General features: G+C 50.8%; 2 protein-coding genes and 1 long non-coding RNA gene across 6 annotated transcripts in view; 1 reads left to right on the top strand and 2 right to left on the bottom strand.

Annotated features, from left to right (window-relative positions):
* The first annotated feature begins 3,301 nt into the window (after positions 1-3,301).
* On the top strand, positions 3,302-11,972 carry LOC140658696 (endothelin receptor type B-like). The gene is made up of 7 exons (XM_072877383.1): positions 3,302-3,766; positions 6,917-7,029; positions 7,510-7,714; positions 9,076-9,225; positions 10,042-10,175; positions 10,819-10,927; positions 11,823-11,972. The coding sequence occupies exons 1-7, from the start codon at positions 3,317-3,319 to the stop codon at positions 11,970-11,972; spliced, it is 1,311 nt and encodes a 436-aa protein (XP_072733484.1). The 5' UTR covers positions 3,302-3,316.
* On the bottom strand, positions 8,583-15,249 carry LOC140658697 (uncharacterized). 2 transcript variants are annotated; one of them, XR_012044818.1, is made up of 4 exons: positions 13,522-15,249; positions 12,947-13,138; positions 12,099-12,393; positions 8,583-10,315 (listed from the first exon to the last, which is right to left on the bottom strand). It is a non-coding gene; the product is annotated as an uncharacterized lncRNA (long non-coding RNA). The 2 variants fall into 2 exon arrangements; XR_012044817.1 differs by having other exon boundaries at positions 12,947-15,249.
* A 2,721-nt stretch (positions 15,250-17,970) lies between these two features.
* LOC140658323 (DNA-directed RNA polymerases I and III subunit RPAC2-like) overlaps positions 17,971-24,018 on the bottom strand; it is an 8,099-nt gene continuing 2,051 nt past the window's right edge. For all 3 annotated transcript variants that reach the window (XM_072876562.1, XM_072876560.1, XM_072876561.1), the window contains 4 exons: positions 21,461-21,558; positions 19,693-19,769; positions 18,514-18,596; positions 17,971-18,162 (listed from right to left, as the gene is read on the bottom strand). In XM_072876562.1, coding sequence (XP_072732663.1) covers positions 18,115-18,162; positions 18,514-18,596; positions 19,693-19,769; positions 21,461-21,558 — 306 coding nt within the window. In that variant the 3' untranslated portion in view covers positions 17,971-18,114. The remainder of the gene's footprint in view (positions 18,163-18,513; positions 18,597-19,692; positions 19,770-21,460; positions 21,559-24,018) is intronic.

The following is a 24,018-nucleotide window of genomic DNA, read 5'->3' as shown; positions in this document are numbered from 1 at the left end:
TGGGTCTGCCCTCCCCTATGAGCCCAAATCCTGTGGGCATAGTGGGGAGGAGAGGAGGGCATTGGTCAGGGCACCCACCCACGAGACAGCTGTCCCTGGTGTAGCTTGGGGCAGGATGGAGAGCTGAGGACCTTAGCAAGGGTGCAGGCTAGAGTCCCTGCACCAAGTCAGAGCAAGGATCTGCACCCAGGTCTCCAACAAGTCAGGTTTGTGGTCCTTCAGGTTATTTATCCATTCTCTCCCTTCCTTTCTTCCCCCGCTTCCCAACATAGCTGGTTGCCTAGCACCCGAGCAGGGGTCACGGCTGAGAACACCACCAAAACAGGTCAGAGCAAAGTCCACCCTGGTCAGCTGTCTCCAGGACAGCAGTTGGCGCAGATGCTTAGGCAAATATCAGGAAGAAGGTGGTGTCGGAGAAGTTTCTCTGGTCACAAAGTCCCAGATTTGGCAATCAGCTGATTAGGGATGTGCTGAGACCAGGGAGGCTACCAGGACTTTTGTAGCCACCAAGTACCAAGACTGTTCCAGCAAGCAGGTGGGAACATTGCTCTCCACACACTGACTGGTGACAGCTTTATGAGTCCTCAGCTTTGACCAATGCCTCTCCAAAGCATCTTTTGTGAAAGGAGGTTCTTCCTTGTCTAGGCCCCTTAATAACGAGCTATTCTGGCACATAGCTTAGTCCCTTCCCATAGTATTTTATACTGGCTACCCAAGGTGACAAGCTGGCATCCCACCATCCCCTCCTTAGGAAATTAGGTCTGCCCGTGGAGGAGGGACAGTATGTGCTGAGGGTTTCCCCAATTTTCAGATCACATACACCTGCAGATATCCCTCAGTGATGGGATACCTACATACCTCCAAGAGCAGGGTGCTTACAGGCCAGATAGGGGTTGTTTCCCAACCATCATATGGAGACTCCTCTCTAAATGCTCTTCAAGTCATTGAAAACTGCTCTTTTTTTTCAGCCAGAGGCAGGCAGATAACTTCGTAGTGCCTGTTCTGGCTCACACCGATGTGGCTTATCTGCAAGATAAGTTTGCAAAGCTGTTTGAGTCTGCAAAGATAAAAGGCACAGAGAACACACAAGATTGCTAAGCACCAGGCATGAATATTTTAGCAGATAGAAGCATGCTTGTAGCGAGCTGAAAAGTGATGGGATCTTTAACTTTCCTGTGGTGAAACCGTATCTAAGGTGCCAGTATAAGGATTCAAACTAGAAAAGAAACATCTTTAAAATGTGGTTGTTTTAACAGAACTGAAAACTTTAACATGAACTGAGACTTCTCTAGTTCACGAGGTCTAAACTGTGATTGAAGGGATTTGGTTATTTTATTGCCTATATTTGACGCGTAACTGGGAATAAATTTTAGGCTTCCTCCTAACACTGCTTGTTTACAGTTTAAAGTACTAAGGACCTGACCGAAGGACATAAGAGGGTCAGGAAGAACTAAGCCTGATTTAGATTTTCTGTCAAGAGCAGTAGGGTGAAACTGAGAAAAGGGTAGGTCTGGCTAGACTGGTTTGTTGGGAAAGAGTCCAACTTGATGATGATTATGCTTGGAGTCTTCCAAACAACAGAAAGGCACAGATGTTTCTACAAAGCCTGGCCTGAGCCCCTGACACGTGAGGAATGCACAGCCGTATCTAGAGAAGCTACGGTTGTACCTAGCAGGGCTCATGGTTGGCTTGGGCATGCCTTCCCAGAGTGGGAACAGCATGCTCCCACCATATATGCATTGCTGGTCCTGGCATCCCCCGGTTCTGGGCAGGGGGATCCATGCTACAACCCGGGAGTGCTCTGGCTGAATGGTCCTGGGGAGCAGATCCCTGGGGTACAGCTGGTTTGGGCTCAGATCCCAACTCTGCCTAGTGGAGTCAGAGTGGAGATTGAAGTCCTATCTCTAATCCCAGGCAGGCACCCCGATCCCTGCCTAACTGGCTCCCCTGGAGCAGAGCACATCCCAGGGAAGCCCGAAAAGGCTCCTGCTTTCAGTCTAAGCACGGCAATTTTTCCTCCCTTCAAAGCTGTAAAGTTTCATAGTTTGAGAAACATGTTCTTCACCCACTCTAACCAGGAGACCCAAGATCTGTCCCTGTCTGTGGCACAGACAGAGCCGGGGCACAGACTGACAGGGTGCTGACATCTTCCACTCCCTCTCTGGGCTCACTTCCCACTGGTGGCCATATCTGGATCATCCAGAAGCCCCTTCCACAAATTCACATCATGCCAGGACAGTGCTAGAGCCATCCTCAGCTTTCTCATGTGGTCGTGGAGCAGCAGCTTAGCTAGTCCTGCCTGAAAGCACTGCCTGAGATTTGCAAAGCAGAACCCACTCTGGTGATATTTATTAGTAGTGCTCCAGCCTTGGTGAGCTTGAGAGACCTTTTACTGTACTCAGCAGTCAAAACTGCAAACAGCACAGGGAGATTTACATCCCTGAGTATTGAGTTGAATGGGCACAGTGGATTTGGAAAGGAAGTGGTTCAATTAACGACGATAAGGATGGGGAAGGAGGGGCTGTTCTACTCGCACATAAATTGGAATAAGATGTCAGGTATCAATACAGCATTTCTGGAAAAACCCTTGTAGTATTTTCCCATCATGGTTCCCAGCAAGACTGTGCTGAGTCTTTTCACTTTGCACTGCAAGATGGCGTACGGCAGCCCGTGGGATCTGATGAAGAGTGGGATGTTAGTGCTGCTCCAGTTTTCCCATGGCACGAACGGGAAGAAAGGTCCACTGGTTCTGTGGAGCCCAAGGCGGGGTTTGCGGAATCGCCCAGATGTGCAGGCGTCAACAGGGCAGGTGCCCCAAAACTGCTACTTCAAACAGTTAGAAACTAAATGTGGGGTGGGCATAAAAGGCTGTGCTGGGCAGAAAAGTCAGATTTGCTGGCTGAGCAGCACTACCAACCTCCGAAAGTGCAATAGCTGATTCAACACACCTATTTGAGAAGAGGCAGGTGCCCTCATTTGCTGAAATACTGTGTAAGAGGCATAAGAGACTGCTTGTTTTCCTTTTAGTTTGTGTTTCTGAACAGGCATGCTCAACTTTAGCAGCAAAGACTCCCACCCACAGGGGTCAGCTGCTTTGACCAGGTGGGATCTAATCTGGCATTATTTCTGATCACTGTGAGGATGGACTTTCTCCAGCAATTGCTTTCATTCAGTCTTACCTTGTTCCTCCTTCCTCTGCTAACCAATTTCTCTCCTTTGTCCCTTTCTCCATCTGCAGATCCAACCAAGACCCAAGCAAGGACGTCCCATGAGCACTGCGAGGACTTCTGCACCCAGCTTTGCCATTCGGTCCTCAATGGCGAGAATCTCTGCTCCCACCGCTCTAGCCATTTTCCTGACTTGCCTCTTCTCCGGGGCACATGGCCAGACCCCACGGGCTTTCCAGGACAGCACCATCCCCTTCGAGGTGCTTAGCCAGGAGCAGGCTTACAGTCTGGTCCAACCAAGCCTGTTCCAGGATGCCAAGCTGTCGAACCACTCGGAGAACCTCCCCAGGAGCACCAGCTCTGAGCCACCCCTGCTGCCCGTGTGCGTGAAGCCTGCAGATATCAGACACATCTTCAAGTACATCAACACCATCGTGTCCTGCACCATCTTCATAGTAGGGATCATTGGGAACTCCACGCTCCTGAGGATCATTTACAAGAACAAGTGCATGAGGAATGGGCCAAATGTCCTCATTGCTAGCTTGGCGCTCGGAGACCTTCTCTACATCCTCATTGCTCTGCCCATCAACGTATATAAGGTAGGCTCCACGTGGCACGAGTGCCGCAGCAGCCTGGCAATTGCAGGGACGGTGTCTGCTCCCACCTGCCTCGGTGCCGTGGGGAATATCTAGCCTCTGCTCTTTATTGCAGGCTCCATTTTTGTAAGGGAGAGGGGGAGGGTGTTTCTGCTCTCCAAAGGATGAGAAAAACATAAACAGACAAAAAGCTCAGAGTACATTCCTGGGAAAGCAGAGGTGTTCTCAGCTACAGCTGTGTTATGTACACACACATACAAGCACGCAACCTTCCAGATCTTTTAAATCTCATTTAAAATCACAAGAAAAGAATCGCTTGTGGTCTCCTGACATTACAACCCGATATTTATTTCAGCTGAGCAAAAATTATAGTTCTTGTGCACTGGGAACACTTCTCCCAGCACAGGTCAGTTGATCAGCCTCAAGCAAATATCTTTTTTATTCTAGCTAAACGTGAAGACTCATCCAGGAACAAGGAAGAGAGCTGTATCATAAAACAGGGGCTTCTTTCAGAGACACTGCCCCCTAAACTAGAGAGAAGAGGCACAACAAATAATCAGGGGATCCTGAGCTCTGCATGATGCACTGGGACAGAGAGGGCCAGGCAGATGCGGGTGGTAGACCTGAGACCCCAGTTGAGAGCAGAAGGTGTGTTATGGCATCTGTGAGATGTGCCTGGGCTATTGCAGCTCTTTCTTTCCCACTGCTTGAGACAGGTTTTGGTGGGCTGGAGCCAGAGGTTTCTATGAAGGGTTGGAAGGGATGCCATAGGGTGAAGGACTTGGAGCTCAGCCAGATTCGTTTGTCAAAGGGAAGCTTTAGCCTGAAAAGTGGAAATGGAGTCAGAGGGGTCCTGGATCGAGCAGGCTGGGTGGCAGGGGGAGAAGGCAGAGAAATTCAAAGTAGGAAGAAGGTGCATATAATCTGACAGGGAGAACAACCAGATGTGGCTGGCAGAGGGTCTCAAATCACTGAATAGATACACTTTAAGTGAAAATTGTTTGAAAACTATAAAGGCTTTTTTAGCTCAAAACAAACGGGTTCCCCATGAGCTGGACGATCCTGCTGTTACAAGAATACGGATCCATGCAGAGGGTTTCACTCGTGCAAGAAAAGAGTAGCTCGGGGCCAGCAGCACTGACCCAGGGGAAGGTTGCCCCCCTCCACCCACGGGCTACAGCCCATCTCCGCTTTCACCCAACGGGCCCTTTGCTTTGAAAAAGGTGCAATTTGTTCTGCCCGAGAGGGGAGACACAGTCTAGGGAACACGGCTGCAATGCCAGCAGCTCTCCCGGGGTCACCTCTACCCTGCACCCATTGCACAGGCAGAGGTTGTGGAGGCAGCCCAACAAGCGTGGTTATAGCTGAGCCCCTCAAAAACTTGAAGAGCAAAGCCCCCCAGTATTTGTCCCCAGTCAAAACCAAGGCAGGGAAGATTTACGTTTTAATCCTGTCTTTGCCACACTTGATGGGAAATGCACCATCTGGCCAGGGAAAGAATTTGGGTCGTGCAATGTACATTTAACAAGAACAGAGTGACGGCAACAGCAAAATATCTGCAGACCTGACTCCATGGGATGCGAATAATTCTCCACTTTGGGGGATCTGGACTGCAGAGTCCATCTGTCATGTTTATATCACGCACAATATCGGGGCAGTTGGGTTGGTTTTAGCCTGGGTTCTCAAAGAAACGAGGCTTATACAACAGGACTGTGAGGACATGGGTCTGACTTGTTTTTTGTTTGCCCAGTTCTGCTGTATTTCACAAGTCTCTGTTGTAGGAAGGTCCTACGTATCATAAAAAAAGGGGCATGTGGGACCAGATGGAGGCTGTAGGAATGACCTTACTGAGGAAAGCTGGCAGATAAACCAGTCACAGGCTCAATACCCAGCTCTGCGTCCTGGTCAGCCAAGAACTGGGGTTGCACCAAGCTCTGTGCAGAGTTCATGGCTTAGACCAAAGGCCTCATCTACAGGACACCTCCTGTTAACACAAGCTGCTGGCTTGGAGACACACTTGGCCATCTCTTGGAGCTGCAACTAGCACAGCTTGCAGCCAACACAAAGAAAAGCCAAGATATTTTGTCCAGGCTAAAGACGTCATCTTGCATTGGTGTTGCCTGCCTTCTAACAGGAAAAGTAGGTCAAATCTCTAGGGTTGGGACTCCCTGCTCTGGCCACATCTACACTGACATTTCCTGACTGATGTTCATGATTTCCCTAGGCCACCTCTCCCTTCCAGCCACCTCCTGGAGGAGAAATTGTTGCTTGTTTGAGAAGCCCAGACTGACTATGAACAACCTGGTCTTAAAAGCAGCCCAGTTCCCTCGTGGTGTGTCTCCCTTATGACGCACTAACAGATGAGATGGGTGGACTACCCAGGTTTGCAGACCAAAGGAAAGGGTAGGGTTGGTCGGTTGCCTACACCTGAGACCCTGATTTCTAGGAGAGCTTCTGGACCGATTTGTCTTGCTGCTGAGGCCAAACTAAAAAGCTTGCACAGGGGGGTGGTTCTGAGTAGGGGTAACCTTAGGATGGGCTCCAGGTGTCATGGGGATAGAAGGGTTGTGAACCCAGGCTCACTCTCATCTTCAGGAGTGAGTGGCCTGGATTTCTCCTGCCTTCAGGGCATCTTGTCCCCATTGATATCCGCTGCTTGCCCCAGCTGAGCTTGGGGCTACAGTGTATGTGTTCCATAAGGAATCTAAGTGTGGTAGAGGGTCAGAGTATGGTAAAGGCTTAAGACTACATAGGTTTGAAAGCCACCTGAAAGAAGCTGCCCTTGCTGGATTTTGACTGTTTCAGAGAATGACACCCATTTTTCCCTCTGAAAGCGACCCAAACCCCATTGTGGCATTTAGGATTCAAATCCATTCAAAACCACTCCAGACCCAGGGTCTGGAGTCAGGACCTGGTGTCTGGACCATCCTTCCATCAACTCATCTCACAAGAAGCCCTTAGGGAAACGAATGGTTCCCAGTACAACACAAAATACCGGAGAGCACACACCGCGTAATCCCAGCAGAGGTAACCTCAGAGTGCTTTCAGCTGCTCTTTGTGGGCTTCTCGCACCTTGTGGGTAACCACCTGCTATTACGGGAAGCCGGACACGCTTTCCTGAAGCAGCCTGTTAACCCTGCGGTTCTTCCCCAGCTCTTGGCAAAGGACTGGCCCTTTGGCGTGCAGGTGTGCAAGCTGGTCCCCTTCATCCAGAAGGCCTCAGTGGGCATCACAGTCCTCAGTCTTTGTGCTCTCAGCATCGACAGGTAAGAAACAACTTCTACAGCTGCACTGCCCAGCCTGAACCTTATTTGACTATAGCGTGTCCCTTCATTGTAACCAAAAGGCAGACTGCAGGGCGGCTTGGTCTCAGGCCAAATTCAGAGATGGAGACAGGGTGCTGTCATGTAGAGTTGAAAACCAACAGGAACTGACTCTGGTAACAGAGTTTAAATCCTGATGGAAAAGGTTGAGGGAAGGATCATGATGTGCTGGAAAAACTGCTGGGAAGGGTGGTACCTCCCCAATGGCAAGTAGACATCAGCCAAGGAATTGGCCATCACATTCATCCATTGAGCCCATTTTTTATCTTTCCCATTCCACTGAAGGGGAAGGTTCAGGGGTGGAGGAGGGCATAAGGGAAAGGGCCTTTGGGGACGACTCAAATCTGCACCTTCTCGGCCCCTTCCTGACAGTTGCTTTTCTCACTCCAATCTGCTCCTGTTGCATCCCCACGCGTTGGGCAGGTACCGAGCAGTGGCGTCCTGGAGTCGGATCCAGGGGATAGGAATCCCCATGTGGAAGGCAGTGGAGGTGATGCTGATCTGGATAGTGGCCATTGTGCTTGCAGTCCCTGAAGCTATAGCTTTTGACATGGTGGAGCTCAGCTACTGGGAACGACACCTTTGGGTGTGCATGCTCGCCTCCGAACAGAAATCCAGCTTCATGATGGTAAGTACTCTGCCCCATCTCAGTTGCAGTGCGAGAGAGAGGGAGACACAGGCAACCAGAGAATCCTCCCTCTTTGATTAGAGGACTAGAAGCTTCTGTAGATGGCTTCTTCTAGCCATTGGGATGAACACAGGGAGAGCAGTATCAGACAAAGCACAGAAGACCCAGCATTGTAGTGACATGGGGCAGACTTGCTTTGAATAGACAGCTCAATATGAGCCAGCAGTGTGCCCAGGTGGCCAAGAAGGCCAATGGCATCCTGGCTTGTATCAGAAATAGTGTGGCCAGCAGGACTAGGGCAGTGATCGTCCCCTGTACTGGGCACTGGTGAGGCCGCACCTCGAATGCTGTGTTCAGTGTTGGGCCCCTCACTCCCAGAGAGACATGGAGGGGCTGGAGCGTGTCCAGAGAAGGGCAACGGAGCTGGGGAAGGGTCTGGAGCACAAGGCTGATGGGGAGCGGCTGAGGAACTGGGGTTGTTCAGCCTGGAGAAAAGGAGGCTGAGGGGAGACCTCATCACTCTCTACAACTGCCTGAAAGGAGGCTATAGAGAGGTGGGGTTGGTCTCTTCTCCCACGTAACAAGCCATAGGACAAGAGAAAATGGCCTCAAGTTGTGCCAGGGGAGGTTTAGACTGGATATTAGGAGAAATTTCTTCACTGAAAGGGTTATCAAGCACTGGAACAGGCTGCCCAGGGCAGTGGTGGAGTCACCATCCCTGGAGGTGTTTAAAAGCTGTGTAGATGTGGTGCTTAGGGACATGGTGTAGTGGTGGACTTGGCAGTGTTAGGTTAATGGTTGGACTTGATGATGTTAAAGGTCTTTTCCAACCTAAACAATTCTATGATTCTATGAATGTGGGGCCAGAAAACAGGCAGCTGGTCCTTAAGCTGTATCTTGTCTTCACCATCCACATCAGAAGGTCATGACACATCTTGGGAAGCTTCAGAACCTGCTATGCCATCCCAGCAGGCTAAAGAGCATCTCCACAACCAGTCTGCATGGCTAACCTTTATCACAGGGTCAGCTAAGGGTGAGCAAGGGAATGAAGACCCCTACAGAGCATCAGAATTTATCCCACCGTGTCTGCCAAATAAGCTCCTCGCAACTGTTTCTTGCACAAGAGTGCTAGATTGGACGGGCAACCAGATGTAAACCAGCCTTTACTTCTTTAGGTTAAACACATGCACCAGCCTTGGGGGGAAGATAAGCCCACGTGCACCTAGCACAGGAGCTGTTACACTTTCACACATCCGAAGTGTCTGATAGAGGCCAGCATCGGTGTCAGGGACTGGGTCAGTTCATGCCCCAGTTACCCCCTGCTTTCCTCAGTTTCCAGTTGCTCTTTCTTTTGCATGCAGTTCTACCGTGATGTGAAGGACTGGTGGCTTTTCGGCTTCTATTTCTGCCTCCCCTTGGTATGCACTGGCATCTTCTACACCCTCATGTCATGCGAGATGTTGAGCAAGAGAAACGGCATGAGAATTGCTCTGAATGACCACATGAAACGGGTAAGAAAACCAGGAGGGCAGAAACTCTGATATTTCCCAAACGCGAGGGAGCGCTGTCAAAGAGGAGAACGTGCACCGGTCCCTGTAAAGGACACGTGTGAGCTGATGTAGCTGCACAGCGGCCAACAGATATTGGCACATTGATGCAGATGCATGAATTAAACCAGGGAGATGGGCCTTCAACTCTACGATCTCCAGTCTCAGCGACAACCCAAACCACTAGCCTTATGGCCATGGACCAGCTTGATTTTCAATTTCTTATGGCCATTTATCTCTGGCTGTGCTGTGCCAGCCCAGGTCACACCAAACTGGACCAAATGCTGAATGTGCCGTATCACAGACAAGGGGTGCAGGGAAAAGAATAGTTTACTGTCCCCTCCCACACTTTGCAGAATGATCCCTTGAGGCAGACCAGCTGGTTGTCACAATAATATAGTGTGGGTGGAATGTGGAGAATGGATGGATGGATCCATCCTCCACCCAATCCTGGGTGGATGGAGGAGGCTCCCATGTCCCAGGGAGCGTCACCCCAGCAAAGTCACCAGGAGCAATGGTGGGGAGTGAAGGATTCTGGTCCATATTGTGCTGCTGGTACCCTACCCCTTTCCGCAGCCTGGATCTCAGGGTCCTCCTCATGATGCAGGAGTTGGGACCTGCAGGTTGTGCTCTGGACTCAAAAGGGGTGCCCAGCTGTCATCAGATTACAGAAATTACTTGAAGGGCCCTTGCTCAGCAAGGGGAGATGGTGCTTTGCTCCACCCGCTCTCCATGCTCAGCCGAACCATCCCTTCTGTCCTGCCCACCTTCTTTTCACAGCGCCGGGAAGTGGCCAAGACTGTGTTCTGCCTCGTGGTGATCTTTGCACTCTGCTGGCTGCCACTCCACCTCAGCCGCATCCTCAAGAAGACCATCTATGACCAGATGGACCCCAATAGATGTGAACTGCTCAGGTAGGGGCATCAGCAGGAGGGGACCGTGCTGGAAGCTCCTGCGGGCACTGGCAGAGGCTCTGCTGGGCTCATTGCAGGCTGGTGGAGTTGCCTTCCAAACACCTGGTTTCAATAGCTCCTCTCTAGATGGCATTGCTCTCCTGATAGGCACAAAGAAAGGGTGTGGGGGACCATAAGAACAGAAGAAATTAAGTTTTGAAATGTCTCTATAAAGCTATGGGTTAAAGAGGTCTCCTGGGCAGAGAAACATTCCCTGCAGGGCTAAAGGGACTGCATCATGTCTGAGGGCTGTGCACACTTTCTGCCACTTGGTAGGTGCCTGTCTTCCCCTCTCCTCTTTACCCATCATGCCAAAATCCAGTTCAGGCCAGAGACTGCTACTGTGCTTGAGTCTGAGAACACCAAAGTCACCAGGGGAAATCAGATCTCATGCTTTTGGTTTCCTCAGGAAATGCTCCTCGTATGAGGTGTTGGGCAATTGCCCAACTGCAGGAGGGGCTGTTTTGTGCTCACCTCTATGTTATCAGTCACTGGCCCTCCGTGGAAGCAGGTTCCCAGACCAGGCAGTTTGGAAACCCTCCCTCAGTTCTCCGCTCAGTGAGCTTCCAACACGTCCACCCTCTTCTCTCCCCTCCCGCCTCAGTTTCCTCCTAGTGATGGATTACTTCGGGATCAACATGGCCTCCCTCAACTCCTGCATCAACCCTGTGGCTCTCTACTTTGTCAGCCGGAAATTCAAGAACTGCTTCCAGGTAGGGTTGACCCCTCCAGAGCTCCTGGCTATGGTGACCATTCCCAGACACCGGTCCCAGGGACACAAGCTCCCATGGACCAGGCACGGTGCAGCCAGAGGCACCCCCATTGCAGTGGACTTCTGTGCTTACAAGATGAGGGGAAAGGTGGAGAGTGGTTTGGCAAACAAACCCAGCAAGCAGCAGCAGAGACAGCTCTGGACCTTGTAGCTCCTGGCTCCCAGACAAATGCCCCATCAGGGACGTGGCGGGGCTGCCAGCAGCCCACAGGATTCCCCTATTTGCTCATATACTGATCATATTTCTCCTCCCAGATTTCCCCCCTGCTAGGTGCCTCTCTTCCCAGCCTCAAGTACACTAGAGCTCACTGCCCTGCTATGGGGAGGCTTTTGCCAGTGCAGGACCTAGGACAAGCCCAAGTCCCTGTCATTCTGGATCAGAAGTAACACCACAAACCATTAGACCAGGGACTGAGGCTGCTTTAAACTTCAAGCCCAAGTTATTAGGAGAGAATTTTCAGGAGCTGTGGAGCCCTGAGAAAGGAAGGGGGTGGGGTGGGATGGAATCACCTCCCAGCTGCTGTAGCAAAAAGAAGAGTTGAGCCCAGCTAAGCATTACTAGTATTTTCTGTCCCCCAAGGACAAGAAAACACAACTGCAAAAGGCACCCAAGATTTCGGTATCTTCATTTCCAATCCACACCAGCCCTATCTTGGAAAACCTGCTCCCAGCAGATCTGCAGGACAGCAAGGCTCAGAAGTTCAGGCTGCGATTCCCAGCCTGGCACGGTGCAGGTTGACTTGCCAACATCAATAAGGGAACGTTTCCTGCTCTTTTGCCCTGTTGCCCACGCTTGTAACCTTTCTCTCTCTCTCCACCCTCTTGTCTCCTTGCAGTCCTGCCTGTGCTGCTGGTGCCAGAGACCAGCTCTGAGCATCACGCCGACAGATGAGAAGGGCTCTGTTGGGAAGTGGAAAGCCAATGGGCAGGAGCTTGGGCTGGACCGGAGCAGCTCCCGCTTGAGTAACAAGTACAGCTCTTCCTAAAGCCGTGCCACCCGCGGGGCCAAGAGGAGAAGGCACTGTGCCAAGACGGCAGGACCCCTCCATTTCTCTCACACGGCCGTTTCCTGGCTGGGCCTGAATCATTTTTGCCTTCATGTCGTAACCAACCTGGAAGGAGCTGCACCATTTCACGGACCCCTGGGACTAGCTCCGAGCACAGCCTCTGAACCACGCCGATCCATCCTCTGGTCCAAGTCGCCTCTGGAGGAGGGGGAAGGGGATTCAGATCCTTGGAGGATTTTTCATTTCCTTGCAGGAAAACCAAGCGACAACAGTTTGTCTCGGGTGGAAACGTGGGGTGGGGAGATGTGTGTCAAAAGGGAAGGAAGGTTGAGATGTGGTCACTTTGAGATGGATGTGGGATGAGGAGGAGAGGGAGAGGACCATGAGTGACAATTTCCAGCTGAAAAAGCCAAAAAAAAAAAAGCTTTGATAGCATCCCTTATCACCTCCCTCTGTTGCTGGGAGTTTGTCCCTGGGCAGAGAGCCAGGATGAGATCCAGGCACCATGCATGTCTGGTAGACCATCAGTGGCCTGAAATCTCCTCCTGTTCACGGTAGGGAGAGATGGGCAGTAACTTGGCTTCATTGTGTGACCAACCTGACCTGGGGAGCCCCAACAGCCCCCCTCCTCTTTACCTTTTCCTGGGAAATCTGCCCCAGGCTCCCCACCCAGGGATGACGTTCACCTCACCTGTGTATGGCACAAGAAAGTGGTTATACGGGACTGCACAGCTTAGGGGACCAGGTGTCCTTGGCAGAAGCTAGTGGCAGCATCCAGCCAAACCGTCTGCTCCAGCTTCCCCCTCCCCAGGGACAGATGAGCTCCTGGCTAGCCAGGCGCTGGTGCTGGCCCAAGGGGCTGTCTTTCCAGGGAAGAGTTTGTAAGCCCAGGAAAGGGAAGGCAGAGATGGCTCGAATCTGGATGAGGCTGGGACCAAGGAACCAGCCCTCACCTCTCCAACCCCCTGCGTAACCTGGAAGCAGCCAATTCTCTCCCTGATGTAGGATGCAAGGGAGAGGATCCAGGAGATGTGCCCTTCCAGAAAAGCATCCAGCCTTGATCCACGGTCTTCAGCAGCTGTAAAGTCCACAGCCTCCTTCAGCCACTGGCTCCTGGGAGGAGGATCTCCTGCAAGACCACAGCTCTGAAGGGAAAAAAGGGGTGCCCTGCATTTTGATGCCTGTAGTTCGTCTTCCCCCTGCCAACAAGGCCGAGCTCCAATCAGGCAGTGGGGCTGGACCCCGATGTGTCTTGGCTACAGCACCATGACACCAAGGCTCATGCCATTTGTAAGGGGGACAGAGATGCTCATCCTCATGGTCAAACTGAGGTGGAAAAGGCAATGGGAAAGGTCTGATCTCAGCTGAAAGAGCCACTGGAGCTAACTGAAATATGGCAAAGAGCTTTCATAAATTTACTGTTTAAAATAATTAATCCCCAAGGTTTTTCCAGCATGTTTTTCTAAAAAAATAATGCTTGCATCTCTTGCCAAAACTTTAAGAAAGCCTATGAGAAAGTTGTAGTTACCAAGTTTTTGATGATTTTTCTGTTGGTTTTTTCTTCTCTCTTACCTCTCTCTCTCTCTCTTCTTTCCCCTTTTCATCTTGTCATGGAAAAAAAGAGAGAGGAAAAAGGGAGAAAAGACCTGCAAGTAAAGCAAAACATTTTCCAGGTGTTGGGTTTTTTTTAGCTTAGCTTTCACTGAAGTGCAAATGTTCTACAAACAAATCACATATCTGAAAGACAAACGGGTTTCAACGAAAACAGGAAGACTGAGGAATATCTAAGGCCAGCACATTTGCTATAAACTTACCTACCCACTAGAGCAGATTTGTCTATATTTCCCAGCGCTGCTGCTGTGCTCTGCGCTAGAGCTGGCTGTTGGTGGACAAATGAAGTCAACAGAGAAAACTGATAAAGACTGAAATGTTCCAGCACAGACATCTTAGTAGAAGGATATTTTTTAATGATTGTGCTTATAAAAAAAATCTGAATTCTATGTATTTCTGTATTTGTCCACATTTACAGGCAAATGGATTCTGTGACTTCAAATCAACACCTCATACCACTCCAAGGACGTAGCAGTGGGTAAGCCAGTGGCACATCGAGCCTAATGCAATGTCTCACTCAAATTCTGCCCTACCCCAAATTGTGGCAAACTCAGTTCCAGACGGCCCAGCTCCTCGGTGGTCTCCTGCCAGGGTGAGGCTGGCCCTCTCCTACCCACCAGGGCCTGCCCTGCCGGCTTGCAAGCAGCCACTATGGAGTGATTGGCTTCAGGTTAACATCTCCACCATTGCATCTCTGTTGGTACTCCCCAAAACTCACGCACTCATCCGAGCTCTGGGTGTGGCGGGCTCAGGAGGTGCCAAGGCAGCTGCGCAGTGCCGGTGGCTGGAAGGGAGGGTGGGAAGAGACAGATGGGATGCGCTGACCTTTTCATCTGCTGCCACGTGCATCACCAGGGGTTTTCCACTAATTACAAACCTCTCATCACCTTCAAACAAGGGTCTGCTTGTTGGGCCACGCAATGGGGAGGTCCGTGGAGGTGTCAGATCACTTGTCAGGGAAAGAAGTCCCCTAACAGGCAGTACTTAGGATGCTAGCAGCTAACTGGGATGCTCTGACCCTATGGCTACAGTTTCCCTCCCACTCGCCTGAAACGGCTGGTGCCTTGGTCACAGGCTGAGCCAACATCTTTCTTGGGGTCCTCGATGCATTGCACAGGCCTGGAGTGTAGCCCTGACTCGTGGGGACCCCACCACAGGAGTCACATAGGTGAGAAACACTGTGTAAGCAGGGGACTTGCTTGCTGGGGGCTGATTTGGGTCAGTGCCCTTATAGCCTGGACTACCTGGAGAAAGCTGACAACTCTAGTGAGCAGAGGATGCTGTGGGTCAGATCTGGAGATCTGTCAGGTAAAGCTGGTAACTCTGGGTCACAGTAGGTAATTCAAGGCCAATAGATGCACTGAGCAGGGCCAGCTTCAGCCCCAAATCAGCACTGGAGACAGGCTGAGGATGAGCATGCAAGGAATGTGACTTCCTCCGTCCTGTCCACCTCTGCCCTCCTGGCACAGGTGAGAGGGGCCCGCCTTGCCCCTCTGCTAGCCCAGGCACCAGTTTTCAGGTATTTTGTTCCAACCTGACCCTGAAACACCAGTCACAGGGCTGCCCTTAATTAAAAAGAAATAATGCCAAATGAACGGGAGTTGTCAGAAGACAGGATCCCTTGGGCAGAGAGTCAGGAGAAGCAGCTTTCTTTAGAAACAAGATCATTCCAGACCCAGGAGGGATGTGGACACCAGCTCATTGTACCAGGACACAGGGGAGGGAGATACTGTTCTCTAGAGGACTGAAATACCCTGGGGACACAGGAACCAGCTAAAATGCACTCAGTTCCTCAAAGAAGCAGGAGAGAGCATCAAGCTCCGCATGTCCTCCTAGCAGAGAAGCCACAAGCACCAAAAAAGTGAAATAGCACAGAAAGAAAGCAGCTTAGGAGCTTAAAGCTATAGACCTGGCCCTGGCTGTTGCCATAATCCTTGCTGCAAAATAAAGTTGGTCCCAACTGGTAAAAGTCAGCCATATCGTGTTAAAGCAAGAGCAAAGCATGCAGTCAAGCGCCTGCCAGCAGCTGAGCAAGGGTTGTTCTGCCTTTTGCTTGCAGAGTGCATGGGAACTAGCATATTTAAACACACAGCTCCCATTCAGTTCAGTGAAGATTGAAGCATCTTGACAATTTCCCAGTAGTGACCTTTGGTAATGCCATAGGGAGCAGCATCCCAAACACTGAAGAGCCACGATCCTCTCATAAGGACAGGCAGAACAGCCAGGACCTGCTAATATTCACAAGACAGATACCAATTACAGGCACACAGGGGAATCTTTTTACCTTACTTAACCTCCTGGGCCCCAAGTGGCTAACATCTCTTTTTATGCTCCAAGAGCAGATTTAATCATATCTGCATTAGCAGCTACACTCAGATCAACATTTTAGCCTTAAATGGTTCAAAACCAGTCTCACATTATTAATCTGCACATTATTAATATTGCAACAAACAGACTGACATGAATTCATCCCAGCTCTGGACATTGCTATCGCTTGCTGCAGGTCTGTTTAACAGGGACTCCATCCTCCTTTGGTATAGCTTTCCCCTTGTGTTTTCCTCCCAGACATCTTCTATTAAAACCAACATCCTAAAGTTTGACCAAGTGTGAGGGAGGAGGGAGAGGAGAAGAAAACTGAGATATCAGCAGGAAACAGTACCCTTTTAAAACTCTTCTATTGCACTGGCATCCAAATAGCACCTTCCCATCCCTAGAAGGTCTCCCTTAGGCTACAACCAAGACCAGGACCAGCAAGCTGCAGCTCAAAGGGAAAGTAATGACTATCAGAAAAGGAGCACACATGCAGCCTGGTTTTAGCTGCTCACAGAAATGCAAATGCAAAGACAGCTCCCTGCTGCCAGCTCCTATTGCCCTTCACAGGGGAGAGCTGTACAGTTACGAGCATGCACATCCTACCTTTGCTTCCTGGGCAGAGAAGGTCCAGAAATAGAGTGGTCCTTGCAGCCCAGCCAACATGCAACTGGCCCCTAGCATCCCCTGGGTGCTGGAGGAAGTAACCAGCAGGTCAATGACCAGCTGCATTTCAAGACCTGATAAATATTCTCCATGACACCTGGGCTTAGATTGAGCTCAGGTGCATTAGTCAGCTCCTGGCTTATTCACCCCTTCACCCTCTCCCCCCCTGCCCTGGGGAAACTGCTTTCCAGCTTTTTTATATCTCCCTCTTGCTTGGGCTGGGGAATTCTCCAACCAGAAAGTCCCCAGGCCTGTGCTTGCTCCTACACAGCAGGGTGGAACACTAGGAGCAAGTAGCCCCTCTCCCCTGCTGTGCCCCAAGCCCTATGTGAAAGCATGCTTTAACCACCCACAGGTTTCAGCATGAAGAAACCAGGCCAGACAGGATTAGCCCAAAGCAAAGCCCCAGCAGCTGCCCACTACAGGTGTGGGACCATGTTGGCATGGACAGGATGAATCCATTGCAGCAAACTGAGAGGCAAAGGAGCCTTGTTATGAAATGTAGAGCTCAGCTGGCTTCTTGCCCTAATGCCTGCAAACAGAAACCCACCGCCAGCCTGTCAGAGACCAAGTCTGTCAATTCGTATTTGAAAGAATGATTTTACAGAGAAAACCTGACATTTTATATCCTCCCTCTTATTCCTCTGTATGTTAATAAAACATGTTGGTGTTTGAAAGGAAAATCTCTGGGTGTTTCTTATTAAGCAGCAGGGGGTCTGCAAAGTCTGCTAAATACTTAATTGAGTGTCAGCAGGTTCCTTTGGTAACTGCAGACCTTCACTGAAGAGACAAGCGATGCCCCCCCTGCGCAGAGCAAACCGGAAAGGTTCACAATTCTACACCCGGCATGGAGCAGAAAAACCCCTGCAATTTCATGCCACATTACACCAAACAAAAGGCTTTCACTTGGCTAGCTGCCAGCAGATCGAACAAGGCCAAGGTTTCAGTGTTGTACCCTTTAAACCTGCTCACAAGGAGTGGTCTGGGCTTGCCTTTGTCTGCATTCTTCAGGGGGTTAAGAAAAGGCAAGTGGTTTTTTACTCATCTCACCCCCCAAATGAGCAAAGTATCATTTTATAGTGATCTGTTTAAAAGGGAAGGCTGGCCATATCTGCTGAAATCAACTGCACTGGTGCCAGTAACAGAAAGATTTAAATTGAGAGAGGGTGCTGCCTCTCTAAAAGTTTGATTTTACACAGCACTGAACCCCTTTGCTCCCTGTGGACTCCGGGGCAGACTAATTCTGTGCACCAGACTACCTGCAAACTCTGTGATCTGAAAATCCCGGGCAGGAAACAGCAACGACACTTGGAGAGGGAAAGAAATAAGATGGAAGAGTGAAAGAGCTGCCTTCTAGCTGTCATTTTCCATACCCATGTTGAGCCGAATGCAGTGTCACCTCATAAACTTTATTATTAGAGAAAATACAGGTTTGCAAAGTGGTCATAAAAAAATCCAACCAAACAAAAACTCTCAACACAGGGAATTCAACACAGACGTTACACACATCCATGGGGACTGCCATCCCCAAATACTACTGCATCTCTTCCTCCCTCTGGGCCCTGTATTCCTTCATGCTCCTCTGCAAACAAAAGCAAAGGACACATGTTAACAGCACATATCTGAGTGACCCAAATACCACAGTGCCACCACCCCGGTCTGTGCTGCAACTTCTCTGTCCAGTGCCTGGAAAGGCTGAGGGACCTGAGAAGCTCTGACAGAGCTCCAGGTACTTTCAGAAGTGACTGAGCTTTACAGTCACTCCAAGGGAAAGGAAGCCAGGCCATGCCGCAGGTCAGGCAGAGAATGTCTGAAAAAACGATCAGGTTTTTTCATATCAAAAGTGCCCACAAACACAGGTCTCAACCCATTCCTCTCCCCTCTGAGACCAAGAGATAGAAAAGGCCCCTGAGCTCTTCAGGAGTAGTCTCACCTCAAAGGTGTTGAGCACATGTTGGCAAACACCCATCAGGTCATTCAGCCCTTTCCGGAACGGCTCAACAGCAGGAATGGCCCCTTCAGGAAAGAAGATGTGTTAGTGAAATGGGAGGCAGCTTCCAAAGGGGTTGGTAGCCCTCTCCCTCACCGCTCTGAGGCAGCGTGGCCGTCACCACCATGCCCAAGGGCAGTCCCAGTAATGGGGAGACGCTCTTACACCAGGTATGTGCCCACGCACTTCCCTCCTGCCAGCCCACCATCAGCAGCCTGAGAGCTGAGCTCAGTGCGGTGGTCCAGGCTGTGGCGCAGGAACAGGAGACACTTACTCTGCAGTTAGTCCCAAGGCGAACAGCCTGAGTGCTAATTATTTTCAGGAAATTAAAGATTCAGCAAGCACAAACTAGATACTTGCTTCCAGGAAGGGGCTTCTACATATCTGATGCGCAAGGGAACAGCCCCATGAGGAAGGAATGAAATAACACTGCCCCTCTAAGCAGCAGACAAAGCTGTGGGGCTTGCAGGGCCTGGATGGAGGGTAGGGGACTGAGCTGAAGGGGTTGGTGTGCTGGGAGGAGTGAGTGACTGCAAGAGGCTCAGAGCTGTCAGTGCTATCTATTATCAGGGAACAAAGTCCTCTTTGGGAGGCAAGTCAAAAGACAGCACAGACTGACGAGGCTTTTCAAAAGAGCTTCGGGTCATAGCCTGATGACCAAAGCTGCAAGACAGCTGAGAACGAGAAGTAGAAACAAATTACCTCATTGCAGCTATATATGTCAGCACACTTTGGCTTTGCTTTCCAATCCCCGTGCTGATTTAGGGGCAGATGGAGCACCCATCACCTGTGACAGGGAGTAGCAGATCTGCTCTACCCCAGCACTACAGTTTGGTGCCTGCTGCCAGCCAAGCCAGATACCTGGGACCAGGCAAGGCTGTGGGCTCCTCGGGCCTCAGCTGGCTCAGCCCTACAGTTGGCAAACAGAAGAGCTGTAGCATAATGGCTCAGAGCAGCCTCTCCAGGTGAGCAACAGGGCACAGCAGTTGCAGGTGGCTAGCAGAGAAGAGGGAGAAAAGTGCTTTTCTTTATTTAAATGACTCATGGTGGAAACCTGACGTGAGCAGGGGGAATTACACAAAAAAAGGGCCCCGGACACAAAGGAAACGTGCACACCCACACCTCTGGTCTGGATCCGGAAGTTGATCTTGCTTTCAGAGGGGTGCGTGATGCAGTAGCCACAGAACTCCACATCAGGGCTGCAGGAGGGGAGAGAGGAGAAGAGAGCAGTGAAACCCAGGCCAATCCACAACAAAACTCAGGAAAGTCAGAGGCTCAGGCCACCCCAGACCTGCTGGGGCTCAGGATGTTCCTAAAATGACTGAGGGTCTTATGGGAGGGACATGCTGAAGGGGAACTACCTGTGTAACCTTATTCACACGTCCCCATCTGTCTCTGAGCTGCAGCTGGAGCTTTGCAGGGGAAGGACATGGCTGGCACGATTGTAGGCACCATCCTGGCACCACCAGCGGTCCACTGGCAGGCCTGCAGAGTTCAAACAGGGGATCCTGCATGCTTGGAAACCTCACTGGACACAAACCTGTTGCAGTTCTGCTGAGCAAAAGAGGCTGACAGGTCTAGGGCACTGCAAGGATTTACCGAGATGGTTTGCAGGTTGCATGGCATCTGCCTTCGTAAGCTGGGGTGGTTGGTAGAACATCTGTGCGCCTAGCAGAAAGAACAGCCCTTTGCAAGAAGCCTGCTGTTTTTCTGGTCACAGTGATTTATCAGAGGAATTCACATGACATTTGCAACGCAACTGTCATTTGAGATGATGCACTGAACTTCCTGCTGTAATTCTTCTGAGGCTTACCAGTAGATCTTCACAAACCCTCAGTGCTGCCCAGTTCGATAAAACTGGGCAACCAGGGTGAACCTATTGGTACATTTTGATGGGGGGAGGAGGATAATTAACTCCCAGCATCAATTCCTGCATCTCCATGCAAGCATGAAAGATGATCAATTTGCTTAATACTGGATGTTCCTACCCTCTTTTCTGACAGTGCTTGTCCCAGAAGGAGACATAGACACTGCCTGGCCACATGTACTTAGAGCCGTGCATCATTTTACCCAGGGCTAAATAAGGCATTCAGAAGTCTTTTGCATGTCAGACATTAAATTTCCTCCATAACTAACCATCAAGGAGCAGTGAGGGATGGCTGTTCCCTAAGGGATGGGGAGCTGGGAGCCATGAGCGGTAAGACAGCCAACAGGGCAGAGGCCTCACTAGCTAGCCCTGTCCCACAGCACCCAAGCGAGGGAAGTAGGGTGGGTGCAAAGGTGGTAGCCAGGGTCAGCCAAGGGTCCAGATCATCTGGCAGGTTTGTGGGGATGAAGCAGGTCCAAGGTCAGGCCAGGAAGTCAATCTGCAGGTCAGTGTCAGGTCAGCTGAGGCTAATGAGGGTCAGAGACTGCTTAGCAATCACCAAGGCGGCGTACAATGATGAGGAAGGGCTGATGCCAGGTCAGGAAGACAGTCCGTGGGTCAGCATCCAGGTGAATGGAGTCCACAGCCCAGTAGAGGCTGAGCTGGAGACCCATACTCCTACCACATAGCTCAGGAAGGACTGAAAGCCCTGAGCTGAGCTTAAAAGGGGCTCCTGGGCCCATGGGCAGGGTGTGGGTGGAGGCCCCAGGTGTGGCTGGTCAGGCCCATTCAGGCCTATTAGTGCTCTCAGGGTCCTGACACTAACAGCACAAGGAAAAAGTTAATCCTGTGAAGAGAGGTAGTAGGGAAGGAGTCTCTGGCACCATGTCTGATATAAAGAGGTAGTTTCTGATCATTTGCCTTTTTCCAGCAACAACTGAGATGCAGATCAGTAAGGAGAAGGCCAGAGTAGGAGACAGAGGTACCCGCAGCGATGCCAAGCACCACAGAGGCTCCACTTACTTCTTCATGACCATATATCGGAGGGAGTTGCCGAGTGTGTGGTCCTCATCGTGCAACACAAACGTGACACAGTTTCCATCTGTCCCATCTGCCTGGATCTGCCACAAATGGGGAAAGAAGAGATGCTGTAAGGTGCTCTGAGGTCATGAACACTAGCCCTAGGGTGAAGAATAAACTATTGTGTTCAGCTGCGCCAGAGTAACTGGGAGGGCTTGTAGTTCTGGCTGGGCCATCTCCATGGCTTATGTCTTGGGTGCTGCAGTGTGACCAAAAGCACCTTTGCAGCGGAGGGAAAGTTGCAAAATTACAGACCTCGGAGACACCTCTCCCCGGTTATCAAAGTGCCTGTGCATCCTTCCTCTTCACAGGAGAGACCAGGAGCCCAAAGCAAGCTGCGGCTTTAGGGCCCATGGTGGAAAGAAGCTGGGAGTGGCTGTTCAGATTGGTGTGATCCCAGGTCCCACCACCAGCCCGTGGCTAGACAGGAATGAGAGGGACAGTCAAAAAATCCCCAGGGAGGAATGCTGCCTGTCAGCAGGGAAATCTTATCCCAGCTCAAAAACAAAAGGAGCTGTAACCCCAAATTCACACACTTAGGATGAGGCTGGGGAGCCCCACATGTAATGAACCCCGCAATGCCAGCAGCCAGCCCCTATTCCTCCTGCTGCTTTTGGCTCAGGTGCCCGAAAAGAGCTTTACCAGCTAATGCTTCCTGAGAAGATGGGTTTGGGATCCCCTCCAAAACCAACAAGTCACCTAATTAATTGCCTAGCTGTCAGAGGGCTGCTGAGCTTCTGACCTTTCTCCAGGCTCAGCGTAGCCACCGTGGAGCCTGACGTGCCCAGACAGCCCCCAACCACTTCCTCTCTCGGCAGCAGAGAGAGGTTTCAAGGTTAAGTGCGGAGCCGGGCTAAGACAAGCGCTGATCTTTTCGCATCCTGCCTGCAGCCAAATCCTCAACCATTCCGGGGGTTTTATAACCCCTCACACTTCCCCTTGAGTAGTAATACCCCCCTAGCAGTCCCGTTTTTCCTTCTGCAGGTACGGCCACCATGGGGAATTGACTCAGCAGTTCAGAAGGAAAACACAGACTGATCTCAGCGGAAGAAGAGATCACCCAGACCTGCAGCGCAATTCAAGGGCAGGCTCCCTGCGCACCAGCTATCACAGAAGCAACATTACATCAACAATGGGGATATTGGACTGACAGGCTCTCCCTCACCTCCTAGCATCTTGCAATCCACAAGCAAAGCGGTAAGTCTTGCTGGTGATTAAAATAAGGCAGTGAGTGGCAAAAACACCTTCCCTCGGTGTGGAACGAAAGTGTTTAAGTGATTTGACACAGGTCACTCGGGCAGCTAGCGGCACGAATGAGACGCCCTCCCTGCTCTCCTGCTTGCTAGACCCAGCACCCTCCTCCCTCTTCCCAGAAGCAGCTACTGGCCTCAGTCTCTCCCATTCTGAGGACTTGCAAGGAAGTATTTATTAAAATTATTAGCACCAGTCATACTCAAGAGCTTGTGTTTTCCAAAGACTACAGGCTCGAACAAGAGTAGACTAACTCAGGAGGCACCCGCATGCCAGGACGGGTCGCCTGGCCCCCAGTTTGCTCCCTGCATGCAGTCACAGGGTTAGAAGTGTGCCCAGGTGCCAAAATCCCAAGTGGCCCCCTCACCCCCACAAGACAGGTACAGCTCTGAGTCATGGGGACAGTGACGCGCTTGCAATTTGTTCACACGATGGGAGTTACACCTTAGCTCAGGTGTAGCTCTGCACACACGGGGGCAAAGAGATGCTTTTCCAGACAGAGAGCAAATATTTACAGCTGAGCTACAAATGTTGCATAAAAATTATTTGAAAAATAGGATAATGGGAGTTTAACATGCAGTGCTGGGAGTTGCCATGACTTCAGATTCCTTCCCAGAGCTGAAGGAGCATGTAGGCATAGGAAGGAAGGGACAGACGCATCTCTGGCATGGTGGCTGGGCCAGCTTGTGGAGCTGCAGCAAGTGCCTCAGAGCAGCAACCCAATGAATTTAAGCTGTCCCTGCCTCCTCAGCACAGCGCAAGTAGCCAGTGCATTGATCTGGCAGATGAAAGCCAGAGCACGGCTCTTTCACGCAGCTGTAAGGAACACATTGTGCTGAACCTGTCTGCTTCACAGAGACTGAATTTCTCTCTCCTCTTTCCTGTGGAGTATCCTCGGATACAATTCTGGATCTCAGCAGGACCATAAGCTTCACTGCTTCTCATCAAGCCATTGGCCCACCTAGTCAGGTATCTCACCTCTAGCACAGAGGCTGTCCGATGCTTCCGAGGAAAACCCACACATTCCCCTGAAGGACAGGTTCCTCCCTGGTCCCTGCAGCGATCGGGTCGGTGCCCTGAGGCAGAAGGCTGAGATTTCTCAGTGTTTCTGAGTCTCATTTCTGAGGTGTCCAGGTATCAAACTATTCATCACTATAAAACTTTTTCTCCTATGAACCAATTTGTAAAAAAAGCCAATGCCCTGGAGTAGGGAATTCTGCTCGACTGGAGTTTTTCCTCTTCGGTTACAC

Source organism: Ciconia boyciana, chromosome 12 (genome assembly GCF_034638445.1).
Source record: "Ciconia boyciana chromosome 12, ASM3463844v1, whole genome shotgun sequence".
Lineage (NCBI taxonomy): Eukaryota > Metazoa > Chordata > Aves > Ciconiiformes > Ciconiidae > Ciconia > Ciconia boyciana.
Note: the sequence above shows the minus strand (reverse complement) of the source record. Positions and strands in the feature narration are given on the sequence as shown.

What these genes read in the sequence shown, in the direction of transcription:
- LOC140658696 (XM_072877383.1), top strand. Translation starts at nt 3,317, where the DNA reads ATGGCGAGAATCTCTGCTCCCACCGCTCTAGCCATTTTCCTGACTTGC. An exon ending in TGCCCATCAACGTATATAAG is followed by an intron (nt 3,767 to 6,916) that starts GTAGGCTCCACG and finishes GTTCTTCCCCAG; the next exon opens with CTCTTGGCAAAGGACTGGCC. An exon ending in AATAGATGTGAACTGCTCAG is followed by an intron (nt 10,176 to 10,818) that starts GTAGGGGCATCA and finishes CTCCCGCCTCAG; the next exon opens with TTTCCTCCTAGTGATGGATT.